General features: G+C 31.8%; 1 protein-coding gene across 1 annotated transcript in view; it reads left to right on the top strand.

Moving 5' to 3' along the window:
* Positions 1-9,067: 9,067 nt before the first annotated feature.
* LOC125056103 (transmembrane protease serine 9) overlaps positions 9,068-27,953 on the top strand; it is a 51,128-nt gene continuing 32,242 nt past the window's right edge. Inside the window, exons 1-8 of the mRNA XM_047659041.1 lie at positions 9,068-9,160; positions 18,769-18,816; positions 19,751-19,857; positions 21,592-21,655; positions 22,343-22,472; positions 23,548-23,611; positions 26,011-26,120; positions 27,104-27,225. Of these exons, the coding sequence (XP_047514997.1) occupies positions 19,789-19,857; positions 21,592-21,655; positions 22,343-22,472; positions 23,548-23,611; positions 26,011-26,120; positions 27,104-27,225 (559 nt within the window). The 5' untranslated portion in view covers positions 9,068-9,160; positions 18,769-18,816; positions 19,751-19,788. The remainder of the gene's footprint in view (positions 9,161-18,768; positions 18,817-19,750; positions 19,858-21,591; positions 21,656-22,342; positions 22,473-23,547; positions 23,612-26,010; positions 26,121-27,103; positions 27,226-27,953) is intronic.

Below are 27,953 nucleotides of genomic sequence, written 5' to 3'. Positions count from 1 at the left end.
CAAAACGATTTTAAAACATCTATATAAATAGGTATTTATCATGGCGGAATGTGCCATATGTTTTGTTTTTTTTTTAATTAGGTAATTAATATCCGTCCACCAAGATGTAAATTATAACGAAATGAAACTATTTCGATGAATTATTTTATATTGAACTAAATATTTAAACCCAACTGTGAGAATTTTTTAAGAGTAACTTCTGTCACAACAACTTTATCATTGAAATAACCTACATACAATATAGTATTGTCTTTTATTAACATAGCTTTTACACATTTAAAGAAAACACTTTTTACCGGATTGAAGATATGTATTATTATAAACTTATAATTATTTTACATAATTTTAAATTTTTCCGACGTTTCGCGTGCTTTACAGCGTGCGTGGTCACGATGACTGAAGACAAAAGGTGTTGAATGTCAATAAGTATCACAGCTGTAGAAAAAGTTGTATTATCTGTATTTATTTCCCCGGAGTTGATATCGACTAAAAGATGGAGGGTTTTTGCAGAAATGATAGAGGACACCGTGAGTCATGTGTGTCAGTTTAAAATAATATATTATAATTGAAGCTATTCAATCCGGTAAAAAAATGTTTTCTTTACATACAATATTTTTCTTTAGAATCTGCGTGGAAAGAGGACCGTCTGTGCGGTGCTTAATATATATTTTGTTATGTCGAACAACAGATAAATTTAATTTAAAAAAATATTGGTTGTTTGTAAAGTAGGTTTACGATCGAGATGTTTACGTGATAACGTCTTGGTGATATAAGTTTTTGGGAAGTAAGGAATTAATGAAGATAAAATTTTTTTCAAATTTTAAATTACATCTATCGTTTTATTCACACTTTTGATGATAAATTTCGGGTGTAAAATGACAAGTTTACTTATTCGACTATGATATACATTTTTCTTCATACATTCACGGAATGACTGGCAGCGCTCGAGATGAGACGGGAGATCGGTCCGTCTCTCTCTCGTTATACCTGCGATCGCGCTCGTGAGGTTTTGGTGTGACACAAGTTTCTGAACATGTCACCCGACTAAAACGATTTTAAAGACGTTATCACGTCAAAATACTGAATGTTAATATATTATTATCAGAGTATACTTGTCTTACTATATATATATTCTTGTCAAACTAAAGTAATTATATTATTTCGGATAAGCGCTACGGTTTTCTTTCCGCATAGATTTTTATCCGCATTAGAAGTAGACATTAAGAGATTAGCTGATTAAATGTTTATGTTAATTTATAATTAAAGAAACTGTATATTCTATATTGTTATATTCTTGGTATAATTACCAACACTGAAAACTTTAAATATTTTCATAAATAAATGCTTTGGAATAATATGTTATTTGTATTCCACACCTACACAACTAATTTATATTATCAAGTTTTTGAGCTTTTGCAAGAAATTTTATTAGGCTGGGGAGGCGAAAGTAAATTAACTTTTAGGGAAGTCGTTAAATTGACAGGATCGGAAATTCGTTTAAGTACGGTTCGTTTAACCATTTGCTATTTTGTGGTAAATATTAAATAGTACTTTAAAAGATTCTATATGATATCCGATTATATCCGAGATTAACTTGCAAATAATAATAATTTTATTCATCAGACAAACACTGTCCATTGATTGATTAGTAAGTTAGCAACAATCGTTTCTTAAGATCCATGTTAGTAGATTTAGTAAAAATAAGAAAAAGTAAGCAAAGACGAGAAACATAAATAGAGAAAGATATTGAAGTAGTCTAGTTAGACTTAGACTAGTCATCATAAGCACGTTAGGTTGTAAGATAGGTTACTAGTGGCCGATCGGTGAGAGCGCTAATCAAAATGTATCTGTATCCATCTATCATATGAACTAAATGCTCCTTTTCTCAAGTATTCGTATCAGTTTTGACACTCACCAAGGGCCTATACGGTATTCTTATGGTATGACGAAATTTACGCGAATTCAAATGACGTTTCAGCAACGACAGAAGTTTTGTTTGAAGTAGTACTGATTGCGTAAATTATGATGTATGTTCCTGCTAGTTCCAAATACGTCAACGAAGCGCTGCTCAAGTTTAATTAGTTTGACAATAACTTGAAAGCATATATATTGTTCTTCCTATATGTATCATTATTAATTATATTTATTCAAGAAGGAATATAACACAACAAATACAGGATAAATAAAAAAATATTGGTTGTTTGTAAAGTAGGTTTACGATCGAGATGTTTACGTGATAAGGTCTTATTGGTGATTTTGTTTTTGGGAAGTAAGGAATTAATGAAGATAACAATTTTTTCAAATTTTAAATTACACATATCGTTTTATTCACACTTTTGATGATAAATTTCGGGTGTAAAATGACAAGTTTACTTATTCGACTATGATATACATTTTTCTTCATACATTCACGGAATGACTGGCAGCGCTCGAGATGAGACGGGAGATCGGTCCGTCTCGCTCTCGTTATACCTGCGATCGCGCTCGTGAGGTTTTGGTGTGACACAAGTTTCTGAACATGTCACCCGACTAAAACGATTTTAAAGACGTTATCACGTCAAAATAAATGTAACTTATAGTTAAAGAAGTTTCTTTAAATGACTTCACAAAAGGATTTTTAAAGTAAAAGAAAGTAAAAAGAATCAATTAATGAACAGAAACATACTAATATGTACCAAATAGCATCTTTTCGTAAAGACATTGTAAGTCGTGGAACGTTACCAACTTTGATCAATTTTTAATCTGTGTTTCAACCCCAAACTAGCTTAAACTCATCCATTAATCTACAGTGCTTCTGACTTTGAAACTAAACTTGGTTCCAGCTAATTTATGCTGTGGTGTCTAACTTTAAAGTTAGGTCTGTGAGTAATCTAGACATATTTAGTATCGAAGTCATGATCACAACTTCAGCATGACTACTCAAAGGTTTTACAGAGATAACTTATTTCTATTACTATTCATGTTGTTTTAGCCTTTATCGTTAATTTTACCGTAGACTTTTTGGTAATTAAAATTACTTCTACAATAAAAATATTGTCTATGAGCCATAGCCCAAATCTTCCACGTATCTCTTTACTTAGAGAAATTTATCTCAAATAATTACAAATTTTAAAATGATTTAACTCCGTGTACTTAGCTGCCAGACCTAGGCACTTACAAACGTGCTCTATGGTCTTCAAACTTAGAGACCATGGATACACGCTGAGAGGTTTCACAACATGATCCAAGACTGTATCTTGATAGACTTTCACTCCTTTTTCACCAAAAATGAAGTTTTGTGAGTCCTTGATAAGACACGCCCCACTAAACCATCACTGACGCAGGACCACGTTGTACCTTTCCGACCACTTGAGCAGCTTCTTTAGAACTGTGAGCGTATAGTTTATCAATTTGCTTATTGTAGTGTTATTCAATTGTGAAAATTTTTCCTTCGGTAAAGAGGATATTTCTGTGCTTTTCACCTGCATATCTCGACAGAAGGCGTTTTAATCGATCCACTCTCTTTAATTCTAAAGATTGATTTAGGGCATGTCCTGTATATCGACCATAAGCACCGAGCTTCAGGTCTTGTTTAATAATACGCGGCAGAGTCCTAGCGAGAATATTCATTTTTCGCGATAGGAATTTGCTTCCTAATGGGATTTCGACGAATTTATATGGCATTAAAAGCATTTACAGCCTTTTTAGTTCTAACAAAACGCGGCCGCACTATTTTTTCTGAGACGAAGTGTTGTTGTATCTGTTGATAGTACCATATACAAACATACGGCTGATACCAAGATTTTGTAAACCTTGTACAAGGCGATCGCTGAAATCCTATTTTCTTCAACACCCCATTCCATATTCGGATTTGATAATGAACATGAAAAAAATATTTGAAATGGCGCAAAATCGAAAGAAGTATTTATAATAATACTAGCAGACCGGCCAAGCGTTGCTGTGGCTAAGGTTTTTGTTATATTACATAGTAGTAAACTATTCAAGGGAAACGGTAGGAGAACTTATGTGAAAGGTAGATGACAGCTTATGTGAAACGTTGATAATTTTAACACAGCGCCATCTGTTAGAATTGTATCAAATAATTAACAAATATTTTGCAATAAAATAATATTGCGACTATAATTTGAGATTTAAACTACCCTATCTTTTAAGTTGGATCAAACTACACACGGTGTGCAAATTTGATTGATATCGGTTCGGTAGTTTAGGAGTCCATTGAGGACAAACATTGTGACAAGAGATTTATATATATTAAGATTGATATAATAAGTTGAAAAAAGAAAAGTTTTTATGTAACAGTATTTATGGCCAGACTAGTTATAATAAGTGAATAAAGGCATCTATTATTTAAGGAGATGTTCCAGCCTTGTTCTAAAGGTACACATTAAATATGTCCCAATCAATTAATAGCCGTATTCTAGAGTAATTAATAGATACGTCTTAGCATTTGAATGTAGTAATTTAACACAGTAACAAGTAGAAACAGTAATTGCTATTTAGTTAAAAACTATAAAATTAATCGCCTTATTGTAATGTTTTAGCAATGTGTAAACACAGTATACCTAAATTGAATAATGTTTCGTGTTATGTACAGAAAGCTTGTTACACAACAATAACGAAAATGATCTATCAATATTTTGAATTATGCTTATTTGGATGCATGCGACTTTGCATTCGATTACAAACAAATTTTAAATTAAGAACTGTCCATAGACTACAGAGTTGTGGCAACTATTTTTAAATACAGTATGTAATTAGAACTGAAATAGAACTCTTTAGAGTTAAATAAAGTGATATAATGAACGTGGCAAGTTGCAAACTTTAGATCAGTTGAAGAAGCCTACGATGAACACTGTATAACCAGTAATGAGCTTTGCGAATATATTACTAGATATTTGAAATTCGAACTAAAAACTACTGTGCTGTTAACGTTTAAGAAAAATCAATGGTCTCATAAATAGTAAAATATTTAAGAAATGTTTTCTCATATTTATTTATTTGCAATGTGTTAATTACATTATGTTAAATGAGGTTCACATAACGTTGTTTTTTTTTTTAATTTATTGTTTATATTTCCCTGGCAATAGTGAGCTAAGAGGTCTGAAAAATGAAGATATAACAAACATTAATTATAAACATAAATTTGGCCACAACAACAATTATAGATTAAAGTAGAATTATAGGAAATAGACAATAGGAGTTTATAGAAGATATTTAAGATGATGAGGGAATAGAACAAAGGAAGAGAAGAGGATAAATATTATGTTGCGAGGTTTTAAAAAAATAATAATACTTTTATAATTAGTGTATGAAGAGGGTAACTGTTTAAAAATTATTATTGTTTATTGATTACGTAATACTGATAGTATATATTATGTAAATGACAATACGAAATTATCTTCATTCGTAACTTACGTAAAATATTATACGTATATTATATAGTTGTCACTTGTCATCCATGACCTGAGCATACCTTGACAAATACGAACATCTAAAATTTATTTACTAAGCCGTTACAAGGTACGACTTCTACAAATGTAAATATTGCTTTAGGAGAAACTAGGAAAATATATGTTGTACATATCATTTATCATTTTATTGATGCATAGCTCAATTTAAGAATGTTGTATTCGCTTATGCACTTTCAAAGTGACGTAAAAGTGGTAAGGACAAAAGGTACAAAAGCCATTTGAGGCATTTAGTACGTTAATGAATAAAAGAGATTATCCAAAAACAATTAAAAGCATTTTATGTATATACTAGTCCTTTAGGCTATATAATATACACAAAGAACTGAACATATTCCTATTTTTGGCCGGATATTTTTTCACGTCAAACAGGCGGGCAGAGACCACAGACTTCCACGGTGCTACGGTTCTTTAAATAATATCTCCTTACATCCTCCACTCTCATAATACTCACCATACATCGTCGGTTAAGTTTGCTTCTGATGAGCCAGTTTTTAGTACATTTTGAATCTGATCCAGAAACCTACGAAGAGGTCTACCCGTCCCATAGACACACCTTGTTTATCCGCTTAGTTAATCTATTTATTTGTTTATAAATAGGTCAGCGACAAATCTACATCTTAACATATATATCTAAACATAGGTATAACTGTAAATGTACTAACTCATCAGTTAGTACATTAATATTACATCCTCTACTATGTAGGTATTAAATGTATACATAAAAGTACCTTCAAAATTGGCACGTCAATAATGAGCCTTAGAATGATTTTTGTCTAATGGACTGCGTAATAAGCTTGTAAGACAATTTGCATTGACAGCCGCGGGCAGCATCTGAATGGGCCATGATGAATATAACGGTACTCTCTTGGGCCTTGAACTTTGAATATGCTTACGGTATATAATGAAAGATCGTTGAGTTTTATATACAAGATTTGCGAAGATAAAGTTGAGTATATAATCGGACGTTATGTCTTTCATCCATGGAGTCGTGGGTTCGATACCCGGCTGTGCACCGATAGACTTTCTTTCTATATGGGCATTTAACACTCGTATGTTTAAGAAAAACATCGCAGGAAACCGGCATGCCTTAGACCCAAAACGTCGATGGTGTGTGTCAGGCTCAGAAGGTTTATATTGCTATTAGTATTTAGACTAACCCATTTTGACTTTTATTTAGACTTGCATATTAGAAATGATCACCTAACAGATACAAAAATCTGAGGCCCAGGCCTAAAAGGTTGTAGCGCCATAGGTGAGGTTATATGTTAGCTGCTTAACTATTTTTTTTTTAAATTTAATTAAAAAAACTGTAATAATAAACTTTAATTTAACTAGACTAAGGATTTATCTAAATACAGTTTACTAGAATGCTATCAAAATTACTATACCAATTTTATTTTATTTACTAAAAATATTACAATAATTAAAGATAATACACTATACGTTTAATAAAAATCAATTAAAAAAAAATGAATGTAAGACTACCGACCGCGTATCTGTCTGTATAGGCGATAAACTCAAAAACTACTGAAACGATTTTCCCCCTTTTCCCCAATAGATGGCGTGAGTCCTGGTTAAGGCGTAACATATAGTTTCATGTAAATTGACTGATATATAACAATTATCGTTAATACAAAAAATCTTAAATACGAGAAATCGACGCGGCCTAAACAGTGAAAAATTTTCGACACTTATCAAAATGTAATGTCGATATTTTAATTTCAGAACTGTCTCAAAGACTAACAACACTGTAGAAGATGCGTATATCTAAAACTATCAAAAAGTAATTATTGTATCATCACTTCAATGTGTAAACATTCTCGGTCAATGTACTGCGTATTATCATTTTCCGTATTTTTATCACCAAGTGTTAATTTGAATATCATTTAATCGCGAAAGTGTCATTAGCATTACGAAATCAAACGAAATTCGATTTTTATGTCACCATGTGAAATTATATACACATACTATATGCCCCTTATATTGCTGTAAGATAATAATTATACCATCGCATTATTCACATTAATATAGAATATATAGTAGAACATTGAGTAGGATTTTTTTTAATACTTTGGTTTTTTACCTACCTATATCTACTCACACACTCTGACTATGCGACCCAAAGTGTCTTGGGATCTGAAAACGTTTCATGTCAACAAAGTCAACTCTTCTTTTTTTCAAAAATGTAAGTATGTACTTAAAAACTTTATCAACTACTATAACCAGAGTCCTTTAGAGTTTACGTAATTTGTATATATTTTGATATAACTGTAAAATTGTACAACCGCCTACTGAGGATTGGATCATTTCAGTTTCTTAGTTAATACCCGTATCATTTCTTATATGAGTTAATACATTATATTTGTTACAGTAATGGTACTTGTGAAGTCAGTCTGGAAATCATAACAAACAAATTTTGGTTGCAAAGATAGGAGTATCTAGATCAGGAAATAACTTTCATCTCAGATATAATTTTAATCCAGAACGCTTCAATAACATTAACCTCTATTATTTAATGTTGAAAATACTTACTTCTCGTAAATAACAATCCGGATATAAAAAACTATATACATTGTTTAATTTTACAAAGATAAATACATTAAAAATGTTATAACAGGAATATTACTAATGCCATTTTAAGTGAAAATATGATTTTCCGAAATCTGACTTCCAATAGAGGTTTATAATTTATTGATTTTTATTAATAGATAGTGTAAACAGGAAGGTTTAGGTGTATAATTCATGATGCTTTTCTGTAAATTGACTGCTATATATAACAAACATTGTTGAAAGGTTCGCAAAAAATATTTTCAATATATTGAAAATACGCTAGTATAAAAGCTTTTCAAAGTATTTTCCTAATTCCTAGTGACTCATAGAATTGTGCAAGTATTATAAATAGGTCAGTTAATGTAAGGGATCACTTGTTGCTGAAAATATAAACTTTATCTATCCGAACACAGATTGGTACTATTAACCCAAATAAGTGTTTCGCCTTTATTAAGATTGATACATATAATTTTTTGCGTCACTTGTTTCTAAGTAAAACAAATACCGATTTTCAAACATTTGTTTTCAATATAATGACGTCAAAAGACGTCGATGAAATTTTTATAGTTTAATAATGCATTTGGGGTAACAAAACAATTAAAATCTGAATCACTTTTGAAATTACCAAGTTAGCATGCTGTAGTATTTCTGCGTATTAAATTGATAATTATTAAAATCTCGTATAAAATTATTTTCGAATCGTCATTTACGCACAAAAACACAGTTAACCCACGAACGCATTTATCCCCTACATTTGATTCGATCGTTAAGTTTTTGTTTAGTCAAACTCAGAAAACACGTCTTCAATTAGCCACGCTATCTTTGCACTGAGATGCGGTTTACTGGAAGTAAAATAATATATTAGATAACATTGTTTTATTGGTATTGGCCGTATGTTTTCTACATATATTTAAATATATATTTGATGCTAGATAACATGTTTAAATTACGTACATTCAATTAAAAAATAGTTGCAATTATGATAGTAATATTTTTTCCAAATACTAAAATACTCTATGGATAGAGAATGTTCGTGAGATTCGTGCGGCGTGTGCGCAGTGTGATCCCAATACGGAACGGAGCGGGCTGCGTCTGATGGCAGTATTCTATCACTTCCGAGTGTTTAGGATTTATTTGAAGTGAGTAATCTAAACTTATCATAATATTTATATAAGAGAATTGACATATTATCTACACTGCACACCTTTTACTACTTTTATTAACAGTGAAAATTGTTATTTACATATGTTTCGAAAAACTAAGTTCATTAGAACCGAATAAATTTTTAAGTTTATAATTTTTAAAGTTAACAATAATATTTTTGTTACCTTATTTTTATTTTTTTTAAATCATACAGAATTCTTTACAAAAACTTTGGCTTTATTTTCGAGTTTCATCCTTACGGTAAAATAATAATTTTAAGCTGAAAAATTGTGGTTAATTCCTTTGAAGTGGTAACAGTATCAAGTCCTGTGAGGTTTTTAATTAAAACGTATTTGATAAAGTTGACGTTGGGAACGTGTGTTCCCAACGTCAAAACGTAAAAATTTTAAAATATCCATGCATTAAATAATGCCTATGAAATATAGATAATGCACGCAAAACTACAGAATTATTTTACGGTTTTCGGAACAAAACAAGTGTTGTTACGCTTTGGGTTTGCCTAGAGTTGTGTGTGTGTTTCAGATTTTATGATACGTAATTTTTGGGTCATATGTGTTCAGGTTCTTCTTCATATGAGTCAGTATTTATAGTCATAAATTAGTAGTTATAGATAAGCGTGTGTTGAGAAAAATCTCTTAAATATGTGGATTTTATATGCGATGAATAATGTATATATTGTTATTTGCGCAACCTATTATTCAGTCTATATTAGGGATTACTAAATTGACACAACCAAAAATGATGAATTTAGGTCTTACTTTCAAAACTAGTACCGTACGATATACGATAAATATTTAATTGCGTTTTAAGAATTACTTTTTTTATTTAATATATTGGTCCGATGTAAAAATATATTAACCATAGTGTCGATATGTCAACTTTTGTAATATACTCTAACCGTGAATAAATATTTAAATTAGTAGAACAATTTCTTAAATTAGTAAAGTAAGGAATAAAGGTAAGGAATGTAGAAGTCCTTAAAAACCTCACTAAAATTCCGTCTTCCTTGTTTACTCCGGCATTCAAGGTGTTCCATAATTACAGAGAAAAGCTAGAATATTTTAAGGTATTTTCTTAATATGTTAATCAAGTACTTAATGAAAGGTTGTTTTAAATTTGCTCTTTTCTCTGCTTTAGACAGAGTTTATGAAGAATATCACCCGCATTATGTCTATATATTAAATGAAATGATAATTAATTAAATAATAAAATTTATTCTAAAAATTTGTTTAAAAAATATACTCTTCTTTCAGGCAAATATAAATAAAACAGTATTTGAAAATAAATTATATTAAATATAAATAGTCTCTCACGATGTTTTTTCTATAATTACAAATAACTATGATATCTTTTTAATCCGTGTAAAAATATATTTTCTTACATTGTATCGCTTGTATCGTATATAATCACGAAATATATAAAAAAAAAACAAAATTGAACTTGAGTTTATTCATAAACGATTGTTTTGTGACCCTATTTATAACCACAAGGTCACCGACAATTTACGCAATACATTATTTAAGTATAATTATTTTATTTAACTTAAAGGCACAACAATATTTATGTTCATATGAGTTGCATGCGTTTTATTAATTGATTTGAATAAAAGGTGATCAATTTGACGTCTATTTTTTTGTCATGTTCGGCTCTACCGTCCGTGGACCAATCTGATAATTCAGTTGTATTCAACTTTCAAAAATAAGACTAATGACCCCTTCATATAAATTCATTAAAACAAATCAGTGGCGCTACAACCTCTTTAGGTCTGGGCCTCAGATTTCTGAATCTATTTCATGATCATTTTTAAATCTAATAGGCAAGAAGGAGATCAGCCTCCAGTGCCTGACACACGCCGTCGACTTTTTGGGTCTATGGCATGTAGGTTTCCTCACGATGTTTTCCTTCACCGTTCGAGCGAATGTTAAATGCGCACAAGAAAGAAAGTCCATTGGTGCACAGCCTGGGATCGAACCTATGACCTCAGGGATTCATAACACTGCTCCTTTATTTAATTCATTAATTAATCTTTAATACATTTAATTCTCTTGGTAAAAGACAAAGGTAAGAAATATTGTTATAGACTCTTTCATTAATTTATGCGTGGGTTTTTAAGGGATTTATTTTAGTTTATTTCACGATTTTAACTTAGTGGTTAACCGTAAATTGAGACCCTTGGAACGATTCTAGGTGTAATACATTTTTGGTAGATAGCCAAACAAACATCGAGCATTATCGTATTGCTAAAATTGCAATCCCGAGAATTGTGGATACAAACTTCAGTACTAACAGCAGTACCCAAAAAATTACGTGTGTCACAAAAGGCCAATAATCTTGTCTTAACATGACTCACAAATGTGTCTGTGTCACGTATTCAAGGAAATTCAAACGTAAACTAGATTTTCTTAATCTAGTTAAAATGATTTGCGTATTGTAATTAAAGAGATTAGTGAAGATTGCAAACTGTTAACGTTAATGTTATTGACCTAATTACTGAATGTGCGAAACACTAGCTCATATAAAGTATGATGGGCGATTTTTCTACTTTGTGCTCTTAAAAATTGTAATGAATGGCGTTTTAATAGGGGATAAATAATTGTAGTGCCACTGGATTATTATAGATAATCACTTGTTGCATCAAAGTCGGATATAGTATATGTGATATCAGCAGACTCCTATCTCAAATTAGAGTGTAATTATTCAAACCAGCCTTGCGATTCTGTAACTCACTTTTCGAACTCACACAGCGGTTATCGCAGCGGCGGTCGCTCTCAAATCAGTCGTGAAGCAGTCATTTTATGATTTGGAATTCTGAAAAGGTGGGAGCTTGTAGTTTATTGTTTATTAGAATGCCAAATCATAAAATGACTGCTTCACGACTGATTTGAGAGCGACCGCCGATGCGAAAACCGCTGAGTGAGTTCGAAAAGTGAGTTACAGAATCGCAGGGCTGGACAGAAGTCTAGCTGCAAACCCACTTAATGTTAAGTTATATGCGGCCTTACAGAGAGATATAGTTAGAGAGCTTACCTGTCTATGATGTGTCTATTTATGGAATGAATGAGCTCATGAATCTCTAGGGAGGCAAGGTATTCCACTCTTTTTCTGGACAAGAAACGATTCATTACGTGACGTTCTTGGCTTAACAATGAAAAGTTGAAACTCCATCGTACTAGACAAACGTAGTTAAGGGATGAAGGTAATGTATAATTGTACAACACTTTAAAATGTAATGTAATGATTACGTACAAATGTTCAGTTGAATTTAACAATATTGTAAGTAGCTTATTGTGTTCTACTATCAAAGTAGCAGTGTATATGAGTAACCTAAAACCCGGTAACCCTAGAGCTGGTGCTTTCCTCGAATAAGTATCGCAATTCAGCGAGGAAATGCTTTAAAAATACACTGCCACAGGCACCAAACTTTTTAAATTTGTTTTAGTTTTCCAGTCATATTTTTTTATTATTATTATTACTATGTAGTTTAAAAATATTGTAAATACTGTATATTTGTGTGTGTAATATAAAACAAATGCTGTGTTCTGAAGTGTGTTTCGAGTTTAAATGGGTCGTTGCGTGAAGTAATCGTTCCTTTGTCAGAAAATTCCACAAAAATATTTTTTTTAAATTCAAACCTGTAGTACTTAAGATTGGTATAACCAAAAATGTTTTATAATATTAAGTATTAATGCTATAGAACAGCTCTTATCAGTCAAGATTAATTTAAAAATAGGATTTTGAAGGAAACCACAAGGAAGCACTGCAAATAGTTTTTCTTGCGACTACATCATCTGGATTGCTTCAAACGTACGCACAACACAACCACACTGAGTATGTCGGTTTAAAACTTAAATTGACCGCTAAATATCTCCGACAGACTGAATTTTGTTAAAATATTTGAGTTTGAGTTTATTCGTTATCAAAATACAATTCTCTGTATAATATAGATTTCAATGTAACTCAACTTAAAGTATTTCTGTACTTAAAATAATGCTAAAAGTTAAATTTATTTTTAACATCTAATATGTATATAAAATTCTCGTGTCGCGGTGTTTGTGGTTAAACTCCTCCGAAACGGCTCGACCGATTCTCATGAAATTTTGTGTGCATATTGGGTATGTCTGAGAATCGGACATCATCTATTTTTCATCCCCCTAAATGTTAAGGGTAAATATTAAATAAAAATAAATATTTTTAAATAAATATTTTTATTTTATTTTTAGATTTTTTTTTCTGTTTTTATTTTTTTATAATACATACAACCCCTAACTTTCACCCCTCTACGATCAACCCCTATTTTTTTATTATAAATGATATACATGGCAAAACGACGTTTGCCCGGTCAGCTAGTAAATGTATAAAAGGCCATGGTACAAAGTTGATACAAATTGAAAAAAATATATATCAACTCAGTTTTATTCACGCGTAATAGTAACAGATTTCATCCTGTTGCCGAAAATATTTTAAATTGAACGTCAAAATGCAATTTAAAATAATTGTAGAAATTATACACTATTTCTATAAAAATAATTATCAACTGAACTCATTTGTAGTTCATTATCATTTGATTATAGATTTAATACCTTAGCAACAAGTATAAAACTTCGTTAAACATTAATTTTTTATCCTAAAATTTATTTTACTTATCTATGATAAATATATAACTGTAATGTACCATTTTAATTATGTTTTTTTGACACCTACACTATTGAGCCACGAGCACTCAAAAAATTACTCCTTCACTACGATAAAACGTTAGTTTTATATCGACATTGATTCCTGCATTTAATTCTCCTGAAAATAAGTTACACAACAAATTGCTATGAAGAAAATTGGCAAATAAATATAATATGATGGTTATCAAATCAAATGAAATTGCCAATTTCTTTGGATACCTCTTAATAGCAGGCAAAGCCATGAAATAGGTTTGAATAAAAAGCTCAGTTTCACCAGAAAAGTTGCAGTCAGCATTCGGAAAACTTAGTAAATGTTTTCATAACTACGAATAGTTTCAAAGTTAATTATACTACTCTTTTTACCATTATCTTTGCTAATTTAGTTCAAACTCTCAGTAGTTCTTAATTGATTTTATTAGAACCATAACATTTGTTAACGACCTTTAAATTTTAGCACTATTTTATGTTACAAATCAGGTGTTTAAAAATGTTACTTTATATAAGTCAAAAGTATTTAAGTAATTGTAATCTATGGAAAATATAATTTTATTCGACTTTTAGTGAGAAAAACCTAAAAATGAGTTGTGTACAAATGAAACTGCGCAACTAAACTGTTGAGAGCGTAACTGTTTATTACAGATTAATGATATGATTGTGTTTTACAATTTTCTGTACATAACCATACCACGGCAATAACCGTTGCTAGACTACCATAGCATGTTTCTTCTTATTTAAAACTAGATGACCCGGTGAACTTCGTATCACCTCTATATATTTGTGTCAAAACTTAATACAAAATTTTTGAAACAAACATACCAAAGAGACTGGACCTCATACTACAGCTATGAAACACAATAACATTTTTTTATTTCAAAAAGACAAAAGACTTTAAATATTTCCCAGCTAGATACAGAATTAAAATTATTAAGTTTCCCACCGTTTTCACCTTCCCTGAACTTCCACAAATATTTCAAGACCATTATTAGCCAAGTCCAGCCATTCTCTAATTATAAATAAAGATTTGAATGAGCAAGGAGGTTTCTCTGTGAAGGTTTTATCATCGAAGATTGAACGAAAAAACTCTCGTTGTCTATATTAATGGACATTGGTCATCGTATCAAAATAGTATTGCGAATATGCCTCGATTCAAATCTATTATTCAATAGTTGACATCATAGCGGCCATAAACTATAGTTAACGTTTAAGACCAATTATATTAATTTGAGTATTTATGCAAAGTTTGACGACATCTGACGAGACGGCAAGGTCTAGTGCGGGGTTGGGCGGTGATAGAAAGATTTATGGTCGAAGCCAACGGCCCGTAACGATAAATTTTTGTTTGGGACACGCAATGGTTTCCGGCGAGCTATACAAATAAATGTGCGTAACGATATAAGGAGTGTTATATGAAAATTAATTGCCTTATTACCTTGAATTATATTGAAATGTGGGGTCGAAATGGTGTAAATGCAATTTTCTAGTCCGAATAAAATATCTCGAATGAAGTATACCTGTTAAGACCTGTAAAATTATAAATCTCCGGAAACTTTCGGAAAACGTCCAATCAGGCAATTAGGTAGAAGTAAAAATCTATATATTCTCCATAATTGGTAACTTTTATTTTTTTATAAAACAGAGGCGTTTGCCCGGCACCTGATGTTAACTGATACTGCCGCCCATGTACACTCACATTGCTTGAAGGCTTGCAAGTACGTTGCTGGCTATTTAAGAAATGGTTCTCGCTTTTCTTGGCCCTAAGTCGAATTAGTTCGGAAATACTTCGGTGGGCACCTGGTTCCACATAGTGATAGTTAAAAAACGCTCAGTTGTGGAACGATGGATGACGAGGTGATACAGACGTATTCTGCCTTAACGTCTGATGAAGACAGAAAAAGAGGCGCTTATAAGATTATTTCAAACATTATTTTTTATGCGATAAAATAAAAAAACGAATATGGGGAATTCGTGGTCACGGCAAAGCCGTGAACTCTCGTGATATTACGTAAAAAAACCTGATCTAAAAGCAGAAGAAAGGATCGAAATAAAATTCATTGTTTATTTACGTTTGGTATACGTTTCGGTCTGGTTAGTCATAGGAAATCTTTTATACGCGTTCGAGACGTTTGTTTGATTGTAAAAGTCTGGCCTGCTGAGTAGTATTTAAATAAAACTTATAATAAACTTGTAACGTAATGTTTTGTATATTTAGACCAAGAATACACTAACGAGTGTAAGAGTAATCCTTATGCAAGACTTGAATATAAATGTTTCTGTAATTTGAATTCCCCCATATTATAATGACAAAAAAAATTTTCTTAGTTTATTTTTCTAAATCTACTGGTTAATTCAATAATTTTATTATTATACTAGCTGACCCGTGTTGACTACGTTGTTTTTCCATGTATATTATTTCTAGGAAACATTTTTTTAGTTCAATAAAATAACTATCTACTAAATATAAAATAGTAGTTGATCGTAGAGGAGTGAAAATTAGGGGTAGTTTGTATTTTTGTATGCTGCATCATAAAAAAAAAGTTTTGGGGTAGACACCCCTTATCACTATTCTCAGTACGTTCTAAGTACCTACTTCTTGTCTCGTATATAAAAGTAAATTAAACAGTTAATATGCGTTGAAATTCATAAAGTCAACTATTTTAAGTTTTTAACTTTTGACGGGCAGACCGAAATTAAAAAACTTTGTAAGGCTTTTCATACAAAATTCAATAAACGCAGAAAGGAAGTCTTAAATTTTAGTTTATTGTAGGTCTCAAACAAGTAAGTCCTATCCGCAGCGAGGTCTTTGTAAACTTAATTTCTTTTATGAAAGTTTCATAACCTATATTAAAGTTTTAATCAACTCATTTTTTGAATATTAATTTTTAACACATTTTTATACGACCTTGCTTACAAAGCTTGATCAGTCTAAGTTAATATATTCAGGAAAAGGTTACGTTTGATAATATAGAGATACATTGACAAAGATTTTTTTTGGCTTGATTATGGCGTACAATTATTGCCTATGTTTGCCACAGACTTGATGTCTATAATATGTTAGGACAAAAAAGATCTGTGGTTATAGATCATCAGTCTTTCCGCATAGGAAATATCCGGGCATCAGTGCGATCGAAAGAAACAAGGATGTGCCCAAAAAACTGCATTCCAAAAATGATTTACTAGTGGTAATTAATTTAGTTTTTTAAATTTTTACAAAACCAAATAGTTACCATGCTACTGGAAGAGTTTGTTTGATTTTTCCATATTACGAACAGTAAGCTAACTAGAATTAAGGCGATTTTTATTTTTAAATGGTCTTCTATTGGCGTTAAAACTACCAACAAGAACCGAATATTCTTCTGCAATATACATTTATAATATGAAAACTCATAGAATCAAATACATACTCACCCCTGAGGTCGTAGGTTCGATCTTCGGCTATGCACCAATGGACTTTCTGTCTATGAGCGCATTTAACGGTGAAGGAAAACATCGTGAGGAAACCGGCTTGCCTTATACCCAAAAAGTCGACGGTGTGTGTTAGGCACAGAAGGCTGATCACCTATTTGCCTATTAAAATTCGAAATGATCGTGAAACAGTTACCCAAACAGTTGAGACCCAGACCTAAAATGGTTGTAGCGCATTTTTTTAATAGAAGAACTAAAACTATCTTTAATACAACTAAAAATACAATACAGTAAACCATACTCCCCAATCAATTATTTTTATTTATTCAGTGTTATTTCTATGTATAAATACATTTGGTGTATATCTTGTGACATCTTAAATCTTCTGAGACAGTAAAAGCTATATATTTCTTCTCGTACGAGTTAACTTGCTGTATAAGTGCGGCGATTATCAAAATTGTCGTTGTTAAAACCCGAGTCTTAAGCCTCCACTGTCTTTAGTATTTACATTACATAGTATTAAGTATTTTGTTGTACGTATGAAATTGATAAAAAAGTCAATATTCTATTTCATTTTCTTTTCTGATTTTGGTCCTTCAAGCCGAATCTGTAGCCAAGGACTCGTGTCTGAAATTTTCAAACTTATCACAAAGCGGTCAAGCTTAAAGGAATTTTAGGCTGTTGTGGCACTAGACGGACTAGGAATTCTTACAATGTCCTTGTATTTTTGTGAAAGGACACACACAATTTCAAATGCCTTATAAGGCATTATATTGAATTCAATTCTAAATCACGCATAAAACAGATTAATATTTTATTATTTTGCATCGTAGCAGAGTGAAAGCTACATAAAGGGATAGGCTTAGGGTTAAAAAAGTACATTTCATAAATATAAATAAGTTTGAAAAGTGGAGAGATTTGGAGTCATGTCCCAAGATTTCACTTTCAAACTTTTGTACAAAAACCAAATCACATAACTCTTTAAAAGAAAATAAAACTCGAAAGTTTTGCACTCAAATCTTAAGTACAGTGTCTAGTATGGGTTACAATTTCTATTTTGACATCTCGTTTGCAGTTTTGTTGTTAATTTTTAAGAAAAACCCTTGAAATAGTAAACAAGGAATGTTCATCACATCGAGGTAGTTAATACATAACAAACTTAGCTGTCGTCTCATTTTCATACAAAAACGAATCAGGTAAGAAGATAATATACAATTGCGTTCAATATATTTTGAGAAATCTAAGTTTAGCACGTTCATACACTACAAGGTGAATTATAAAAACAAATTTATTCACTGGATAGAGGTGATAACAATTTTGTGGCGAAATTCCCGCTAAAACCTGTATAGTCTATGTTAGTTTACTGGTATTTTTAGTCCTTTTCGTCACAAACGCTATCCGATATTGCGATACAAAACTCACGAAACAATAACGAAAACCCGAGTCGATACTAGACACTCGTTGTGAGACGATAAAGTCGACAAAATCCTAATGCGTTTTGTTTTCAGGTTTGAAGATTTGTGTACAATGGCTGCCATAATTCGTAGCCACCTATGGTGAGTTTTGTCTATTATCTTGACCTATATACCATAATGGGTGAACCATTGTTTGTTCGACAGTTCTTATATACATAAAAGGCGCAAGTGTATGCACTAATTGCATTGTTCTTGATCCACTGTTTGTTTAACTATTTTTGCAACGGGTTTATGACTGTGTAAGAGAAAGTTATGTCTTAGTTGAAGTGACATATGCTTATTGTTTAGTGTGTCTGATAATATGTTGCTATGTTAAAATAATTGTTTATTTTAAACATTTTATGTGTTGAAAATTTGTCCCCTATTAGCGGGTCCCATATTCAAAACACAAACTGAGACATTTAAAAATAAATTTGCTAAAGTGCTCAAATGTGTCAAAATATTTTTTTAATAAATAAAATAGTATTTACGATATATTTTATGGTTTTACGCACCATGAAAGGCCATCTACCTCTTATATTAAAAAAGAAAAGATTTCATGTTTGCTTGTAAAATGTAAAACCACTGAAAATATGAAAATCTTTTAAATGTAAAATATGGGAACGCTAAATTATCAAATAAAATGCTATAGAGGCTACTATTATTAGGAGGCTATTAGTAGGAGCGAAGCATCAATGAAAAATTTTGCAAAAACGAGAACAATTACTACCTTTCCTCAGTCTGCGTTAGTTGGTGAGGTCAACCTAAGAAACTACGGGTTTGAATAAAAACGTGTAATCATATTGTATTAATCATATATTTAAATTAAGTATGTTTTTGTGAGTTAAAAGTACCATAAGCCGTAGTTGGTAATATGGTCGAACTTTTGACAAAATATTTCCTGTCCTGTGTAGTCCTATAGAGTACACGTTACATTCTATAAATCTATTGTACCTATAACTGAGATAAATGTAAATTGTAATACCATTTATTGTAATTTGTATTTCTTAATTTTAAAGACTTTAAAACTTTTCAGATGCCGATTTCCGGTCACTGCACATTAGCGTAGGAAAAATGACGCGGCTGTGCCATATATCATTAATTTTATTTATTATAGATTTAGAAATGTTCGTAAGTCATAATGTAAGTATTGCCTTCGATTTAATAATTTTTAGACTTTAATATTATTTAGACATAGACATAACATTTATTACAAAAACACACACACATAAACACACAAAATAACAATACTTAAAGAAAACATAAAATAAAATAAGACATCACAAACAATAAAAATTAGAAATTAAAATTAAGAAATGTTCTTTTGCCATTCGGTTCGTTTCTAGTGTGCAATGTGTGTGTACTGTGGTTGTAATTGGCCCTGGCTCAGCATTATGCTGAGGAGCAAAAAGTTCCACAGCGCTGGTCATTCTGCCAGAGACCACAGCAGCTAGTTTGCGCCTCTAATAAAATAAAATAAATAATTATATTATTTAGTATTTAGTACTTACCTCACTTTTATTTTCTATTTAAAAAAGCTTCTTATATTTCTTTATAAATAGAAATCATGAAAATATATTTTTACTTCTACCTTCCATTTGCACAAGTGGTCGGAAAAGATCTAGCAGGAAAAGCGGTAAATTCACAATTATTGTTGATCGCAGTATAAATTGAAAAAATATTTTTTACAATTTAAATACATTTTTAAAAGGCCGGCAACGCACTCGCGAGTCCTCTAGCATTGAGAATCACTTAACATTAGATGAGCCTCCTGGCCGTTTTGCCTCCTGTTCTATAAAAAAATATTTAACTGTTGTGTACTTGAAAAAGATTTAACAGAGAAAGCGATAAATTTAAAATTATTTTTGATCGCAGTATAAATTGAAAAAATAATTACATAGTTATTGAAATAATTTAGCAATTTAAACACATTTAAGTGTGTGTATCATTATATAAAACATTTTCTACACTATCTATCTATTCTAAAATACATGACAATTACGATAAACATAAATTCTACAAAAAGTACTAAAAATATTACACTTCAGAAATTTCCTATTTGAAAATAAGTTGAGAATTTGAGAATTTTATTCGCTTAACAACGCTTTTTTTAAATTGATCAGCCCGCTACCGAATATATCAAGCTTTGCATAAATAGCGATTATTATGTTGTATCCGAATGAGAGATTCCTAACATTGAACATCACTACATAGTATAAAACAAAGTCGCTTTCTCTGTCCCTATATCCCTATGTATGCTTAAATCTTTAAAACTACGCAACGGATTTTGATGGGGTTTTTTTTAGTAGATAGAGTGATTAAAGAGGAAGGTTTATATGTATAATAACATCCATTAAATAGTGGAGAAATACTGTTATTTTTGAGATTTCTAATGTGATGTCGTAAATAATTAAATTTTTTCCGCTTACATTGGAAACGCAGGCTGAACCCTACGAGATATACCAAAATATCCAAATTTATGGCGTGCGGGCCACAAGCAGTAATGAATAAATCAAAACTACTGGATCGATTTTTATCATTTTTTCAGTGAGTGACATAGACTATATATTTTATACCCGTGCAAGGCCGGGGCGGGTCGCTAGTTTAGTATATAAATGTTATTTTATACTTCTAATGTATGTACATTCATTCTTCATTAGATGATCTTGTGGGCTACCTATACAGGTACGATGGCTAAATCTAATAAAAATGGTAATTTTCTATGCCAACTATCGGAAATCAATTTCAAACGGAAATATTAGCTATAGTGTAATTGTGCAGCTATTGCATAGAAATGCATTTCAATATTGGGTAAAATTGACAATGGGTAAAGATTTGACCCAGATTGATTGTATTTTATTATTTATTCTCTTTCAGCTCGATAGCGATGTATTGTCTGGTGTAGCTATTGAAGACCACGTGCGGAAAGATTTTGATAACGGTGAGCATTGAACCTTATTAAATTGATTAGTACATCTGTTATTAGGTATTTATTATTATATAAACCTATGGGTTTAAAGAGGACATGAAAAGGATACGAAAGGGAATGTTTATACTCCGATTTTTAATTCCGTAGAATTCTGACGGCTATCATTTTCTGACATGTCAGAGATGGCAAACGTTTTTGGCCGTGCACATTTTTCAATTGCAATACGAGTCTGAACAACTGAGTCTATACATACATTTTGTTTGTTAGTGAATGTATCTATTATATTAAATGCGGTGCTCTACATTAAAAGTGGTTTAACGGCGAGTGATAATTAGTAGCAACACTTATGAATTGTCAGAATTATAAGGAATGACAAATGGACTTTCAAAACGGACACACAGAATCATTGTACAAATACCGGCAAACATCTTGAACAAACGTCCTAGCCTGCGCATAAGCGTTGTGTCCCGCGTTTGTGTACGATGCGCAATCTTTCCCCCCACTCCTTTGTTTAATGTTCACATTCAAACCCAGGACCTCCGTTATTATAAAACTAAACCATATAATTTATCTTACGAATAAATGGAGATGTAGAATGTTACGAAGAATTTATAGAATCGGGCAAACTATTCGGAATTACAAGCCGAAAATGAAACGAATTAGAAGCTTGCTAGCTTTATTGCTTTAATCCCCTTTTAGGTGATGAGAAGACACCAATTTACTCGGAATGGGGAAGGTGGAGTGCATGCCAAGCCGGTCGTAAAACTAGGCGGCGACACTGCTTACGTAGAAACATTTGCGGCGATTCTTTCAGAATTGAAGTTGCTCGGTGGGTATTACATTTGAGTGGATTGTCCATAATGAAATCAAAGAAATAAGATAGAGTTTTAGACTTGTAAAAATTATTTAGAGCAAATTCTTTCTTCATATTTTGTATTAGACGTTTTCACCGTCTATGGTTATAATAAAAATAACGTTTTTTTTTAATTTGCAAAGACTACTAACCAAAATCTTTGACATTAAGTTGACAGATGACATGAAAAATCTTAAACACAGATTAATAATATTGAAGCGTGTAATGTAGACTCAAAAACTAAAAACTCTTCGTATAATTAGTTAAGATACATGCGTTATTGCGTTTAAAATAATAAAATATTAAGGGGGGAGGAGGATAATGACCATTCTTATTCTTTAAAACAATGAGTACATCAGCATCAACATGTTAATTTTTGCTCTCCTAAGATGTTTTCAATGACTTATTTCTTCACGCTGGCCAAGTGCGAATTGGCGAATGTCATACACCGATATAGTTACTGAGACATGCCGGTTTCCCAACCTTCACCAATTGCTCACTTGTTAATTGTACACAGGGTTCCAGATTTACTATGCACTATTACCTAGTGAATCTTGATATCTAACATATTTAAACGTTATAAAAATGAAACCCTTAAATATCTACTGTAATTGAAAATATGTAAAATAAAAATAAATCAGTGGCGCTACAACCTGTTTAGATCTTGGCATCAGATTTCTGAATATGTTTCATGATCATTTTGAAATCTAATAGGCAAGTAGGTGATTAGCCTGCAGTGCCTGACACACGCGACTTTTTGGGTCTAAGACATGTCGGTTTCCTCACGATGTTTTCCTTCACCGTTCGAGCAAATGTTAAATGCGCAAATAGAGATAATCTCCATTGGTGCACAGCCGGGATCGAACCTACGACCTCAGGTATGAGAGTCGCACGCTGAAGCCACTAGGCCAACAGAATAAATTTTATAAGTTTCGTCCGGCATTATATCTCGTTTCATTAAATTTCATCGCTGTATTGCGATACTTATGAGCGAGGAAATGTTGGAATTGGTTTGTTGATATTCATATACGGAAACAAACCGTGTTTACAGTTGCGCGGCGCGTGAGTCGCGAGGACGGGAAGATAGTGAGGAAGGACGTATGAAAATTAAAGTGGTAAGTCTAGTAGATAACAAATCATAATACGATAAAAATACCTTTGAACTCAAGGCAAAAGAATCAGTTGTGTAGATGCTATTCATACCTTAGTTACAATATTAGTAATATATAATATAGCATTTTTAATGTGGAGTTTTTTTATGTAATAGGAGGCAAACGGGCAGGAGGCTCACCTGATGTTAAGTGATACCGCCGCCCATGGACATTCACATTGGACAATCGCAAGTGCGCTGCCGGCAAGAATTAGTACGCTCTTTTCTCGAAGGACCCTAAGTCCAATTGGTTCGGAAATATTCAGTGGGCAGCTAGTTCCACAAAGTGGTGGTGCGTAAATACTGCCTTAATCACCGTTGTGGTACGACGGACGTGTGATGGTATTTTTTTTTTTGGCTGTATATCCTTACTGGATGGAATAACTTTGTAAGCGCGTTTTCGGGTATGATGTCTTCGTCATCAACAACAATATTGTGGAATTCCAGTAGTTTTTGCTTACGTAGTATGTAGTGTGGACTCATTTTTCACACTCAGACGCCCATTTGATCTGTTGTGCGTAATTGAGACAGCGTAGCTCCTTCCAGAAGCTCAGAAGTTCCCTGGACACTTCACGAAGCGACCTCAATGCTCCGAGAATTTCTTTTGGGAAACTACAGCCCCGCATTACAGGTCTAATACGTTACTAATATACATAAATACAAATCTTTTATAAGTAGGTATATTATATATATTTATTAATTTGTGGTTTTTAACTAAGTTAAGTTAAAAAAACAAATTAATAACAATTATTGTGTTATTTTAAAAATAATCTGCCTTTTGTTTCTTCCTACACAATTCCTATTCTTTCACCAATCGAACTTAGGAACGTAATGACGTATACTCCGTCACATAGTGTATGACATAAATTATCTTTATACTCATATAGAAAACTTTATATCTTAAGAAACTTTCAGCTTGTTTCCTGATTAACACGTTTAAGTGTTGCCAGTCGTAATTTAAACTAAATCTGAAAGTTGCACAAGTTTTAAGTAGGGAAAATGTCTCCACCTTATGATGAACTTAAATACAAGTTATGGCGTAGCCTTATTTTATGAAATAGACGCTTAAATATTTGGTTTTGGTCTCAGATTTTTAATCAAGTTTACTAAAAACCAAGTAATTACAACTCACGGGACACAAAACAAAAACAATTGACAGCTACTTGAAACTCAAAAATACAAAAAAAGTTGTAAATGTATATCACTACTAGGGAATGAGTAAGGGACGACAATTTTGATATCCTGTAAGAGGTCACTGCTCTTTATATGATTATTTAGCAATTTATATAAGAAGGTAACACCGGCTAAAGTTCTCCGATCATACAGTGATATCATATTAAATTTTTTAAGTCGCTGATGGTACGGATGTCTATGTGAAAATCCTCTGCTTATGAAAGCTAGGTGTCGCGTAAAAGATCTCTGAATGCTTTCAACGCGTTGCGAATTGATCGCATATAGTGGATTCCTTACCTATTTGTGATTTATTTATATATAACATTTTATTTTATTACTTAATTATAATAATAATAATCTTTATTTCTTCTCTCACATATACATACAAGGTTATTATGATTAAACTAAGATGATAACATTAGGAAGTGTATGTGAGAAACTGGTCTCTGTAACAGGATACCTGAGTGACAGTTAGCCAGCCTCTCCACCACCGGAACACGTACAATCAGGTCATTGTCATAAGATACAATAGAAGAAAATAAGTAGATGCTAAAAGAAAACATTCCAAACGGAGTCGTTAAAATAAATTTGGTGTGTGCTTGTGTGTGCGCGCGCGCGTTTGGGTGTGTGTATATGTGTGGGGGAGTGGGTGTGTTACAGAGTAACAGTTATTAAATCTTCTGTTTCATCATTAATGTTAATGTCTTGTGTCGTATGTTTGTATTTTAATGGTATACGATCAAGCTATAATAGCTATATGTAAAATTAGAGTTGCTATTGACAAATGCATTAGTTTTTCATATTTAATAATAATCTTACGTGTCAACAAAATTTTATGTATATGTATCCGTTTTGACGTCCGTCGTTCCATAACTGAGTGTTATTTAGTCAGTTTTTGCCGTGCATCACCAAAATGTGGAACCAGCTACCCGCTAAAGTAATTGCGGACCAATTCAACTTAGGGTCCTTCAAACAAGAACGTAACAATTCTTAAAAGACCGGCTGCGCACTCGCGAGCCCTATTAAGAGTGTCCATGGGCGGCGGTATCACTTAACATCATATGAGCTTCCTGCCCGTTTTCCTGTTCTATAAAAAATATTTTAATAATATATTGCTTGCACATATCTATTGTTGCTTCTGATAGAGAGATAAGTTTGGCCTCTATAGAAATATCTATCTATTAATTTTAGGTGGGGTTAAAGCAATTAGACAACGTAGATGTCCAAAAGAGGTTTATGGGGTTTTCACCCTGGACCAGCTGGAGCACATGCTCCAAAAAGTGCACGACTGTAAGGAAGAGGTAATAAAATCTTTATTTATTTATTTGCTCATCAGTATTCCTACAGCTACTCATTAAACAATATCCAAACAATTACATTATAGACAAAAGCCAAAAACGGAATACACATTCAAACATACACATAAAGCACAGTTAACAATTTTACCTTTTTATACAAAAAAATAAAACAAGAATAAAATATCACCTAAATTCTCGTGTCGCGGTGTTTGTAGTTAAACTCCTCCGAAAAGGCTTGACCGATTCTCGTGATATTTTGTGTGCATATTGGGTATGTCTGAGAATCGGACATCTATTTTTCATCCCCCTAAATGTTAAGGGCAGTCCAGACCTAATTTTTTTTGTAATTTTTTTGATAAAAAGTTTTAATGGTACAGCATTAAAAAATACATACAACCCCAAATTTTCACCCCTCTACGATCAACCCCTATTTTTTAATATAAATGATATACGTATACATGGCGAAAGAACGTTTGCCAGGTCAGCTAGTATTTATAATAAATTCTAAGATGCATTGATCGTTATAATATATATTTAACACAAAGCCATTATTAATAAAAGATATTAAAGTTTTATATTATTTTTTAAACATTGTTTACTTACATTTAATATATCTATTTGCTGGTAATTTGTGTTACAATGTGATGGTATACGAAACACACTGAGTAACGAAAAAAATTTAAAGCATATTGTATTAAATTTCATAGATCTTTTTAATACGACTTATATATACAAAAGGATTTTTTTTAACTTGAATATCATTCAAAAGGAAGACAGGAAGGAAGTCTAAATAATATATATACCTAACTACCACAAAAATACCTAAGACTAAAAAAGTAAAAATGGTACATATTTTAATCTAATTAAATGAGATGCTTAATTGTTCTGTAAACTTATTAACTGGTATTACTTCACTTATTAATTACTATGTAGTTTCTTGAAAGTCTAAGAGTAACACAACATTTTCTAGACTTTTCATTTTACAGGCACTGCCAAAAATGGACAATCTGTGGACGTAAAGTAATAAAACAGTCTGCATATTGTTATTTGGAGGGAAGTTACTGCCACCTCTGGATACGAGCGAAGATGCACAGGCGAAAAGGTCAAGGTATAACCGTAGTTAATTTTATTCGGTCACAAAGACTCGGGAAAAAAATAATTAAAAATGAAAAAAAATATTAAGATTTATTTACACAGTTTATGTGTGTTATAAATCTAGTTCTTGTTGGCGAATTCTAACATGATGACGCCACACATAATTAATTTACGATGTATATTTTTATATGATTTTGGTTAATAAAGTTTAAATTATTCTCATAATAAACTTTGTGTAACCAAATAAAATTACGAATATTAAAATCCACCTTTCTGCTTAATGAGCGATCTCATGAAGGATTTCGGAAGTTACCAATTCATTAAGAGTTTTACTTTCCCGATTTAACTTCGCAAACTTAAACAACATAATTTTTATTAGAAAACGTTTGAAGTTATTTTTAGCCTCGCCCCTCTGATCTAATTATTTTACCTGGGAATTTTACCGACTTAAGGTCCTTCAGTAAAAGAGCGTACCAATATTTAAAAGGTCGGCAACGCACTCGCGAGCCCACTGGCATTGAGAGTATCCATGGGCATGGCATGGCATGTTATCACTTAATATCAGATGAGCCTCCTGCCCGTTTGCACCCAGTGCTATAAAAAAAAACAGCTACTCATAGGTAGGAATAAAAATTTAAGAACAAACCAAAAGAATGTACAAAAGTCTATATAACTATGTATTTAATTAAGAAACTTTACAATGCATTAATTATCGTTATACTAATTATTATAACAAAAGGA

The sequence above is a fragment of the Pieris napi genome, chromosome 14, assembly GCF_905475465.1.
Source record: "Pieris napi chromosome 14, ilPieNapi1.2, whole genome shotgun sequence".
NCBI classification, from domain to species: Eukaryota; Metazoa; Arthropoda; class Insecta; order Lepidoptera; family Pieridae; genus Pieris; species Pieris napi.
Note: the sequence above shows the minus strand (reverse complement) of the source record. Positions and strands in the feature narration are given on the sequence as shown.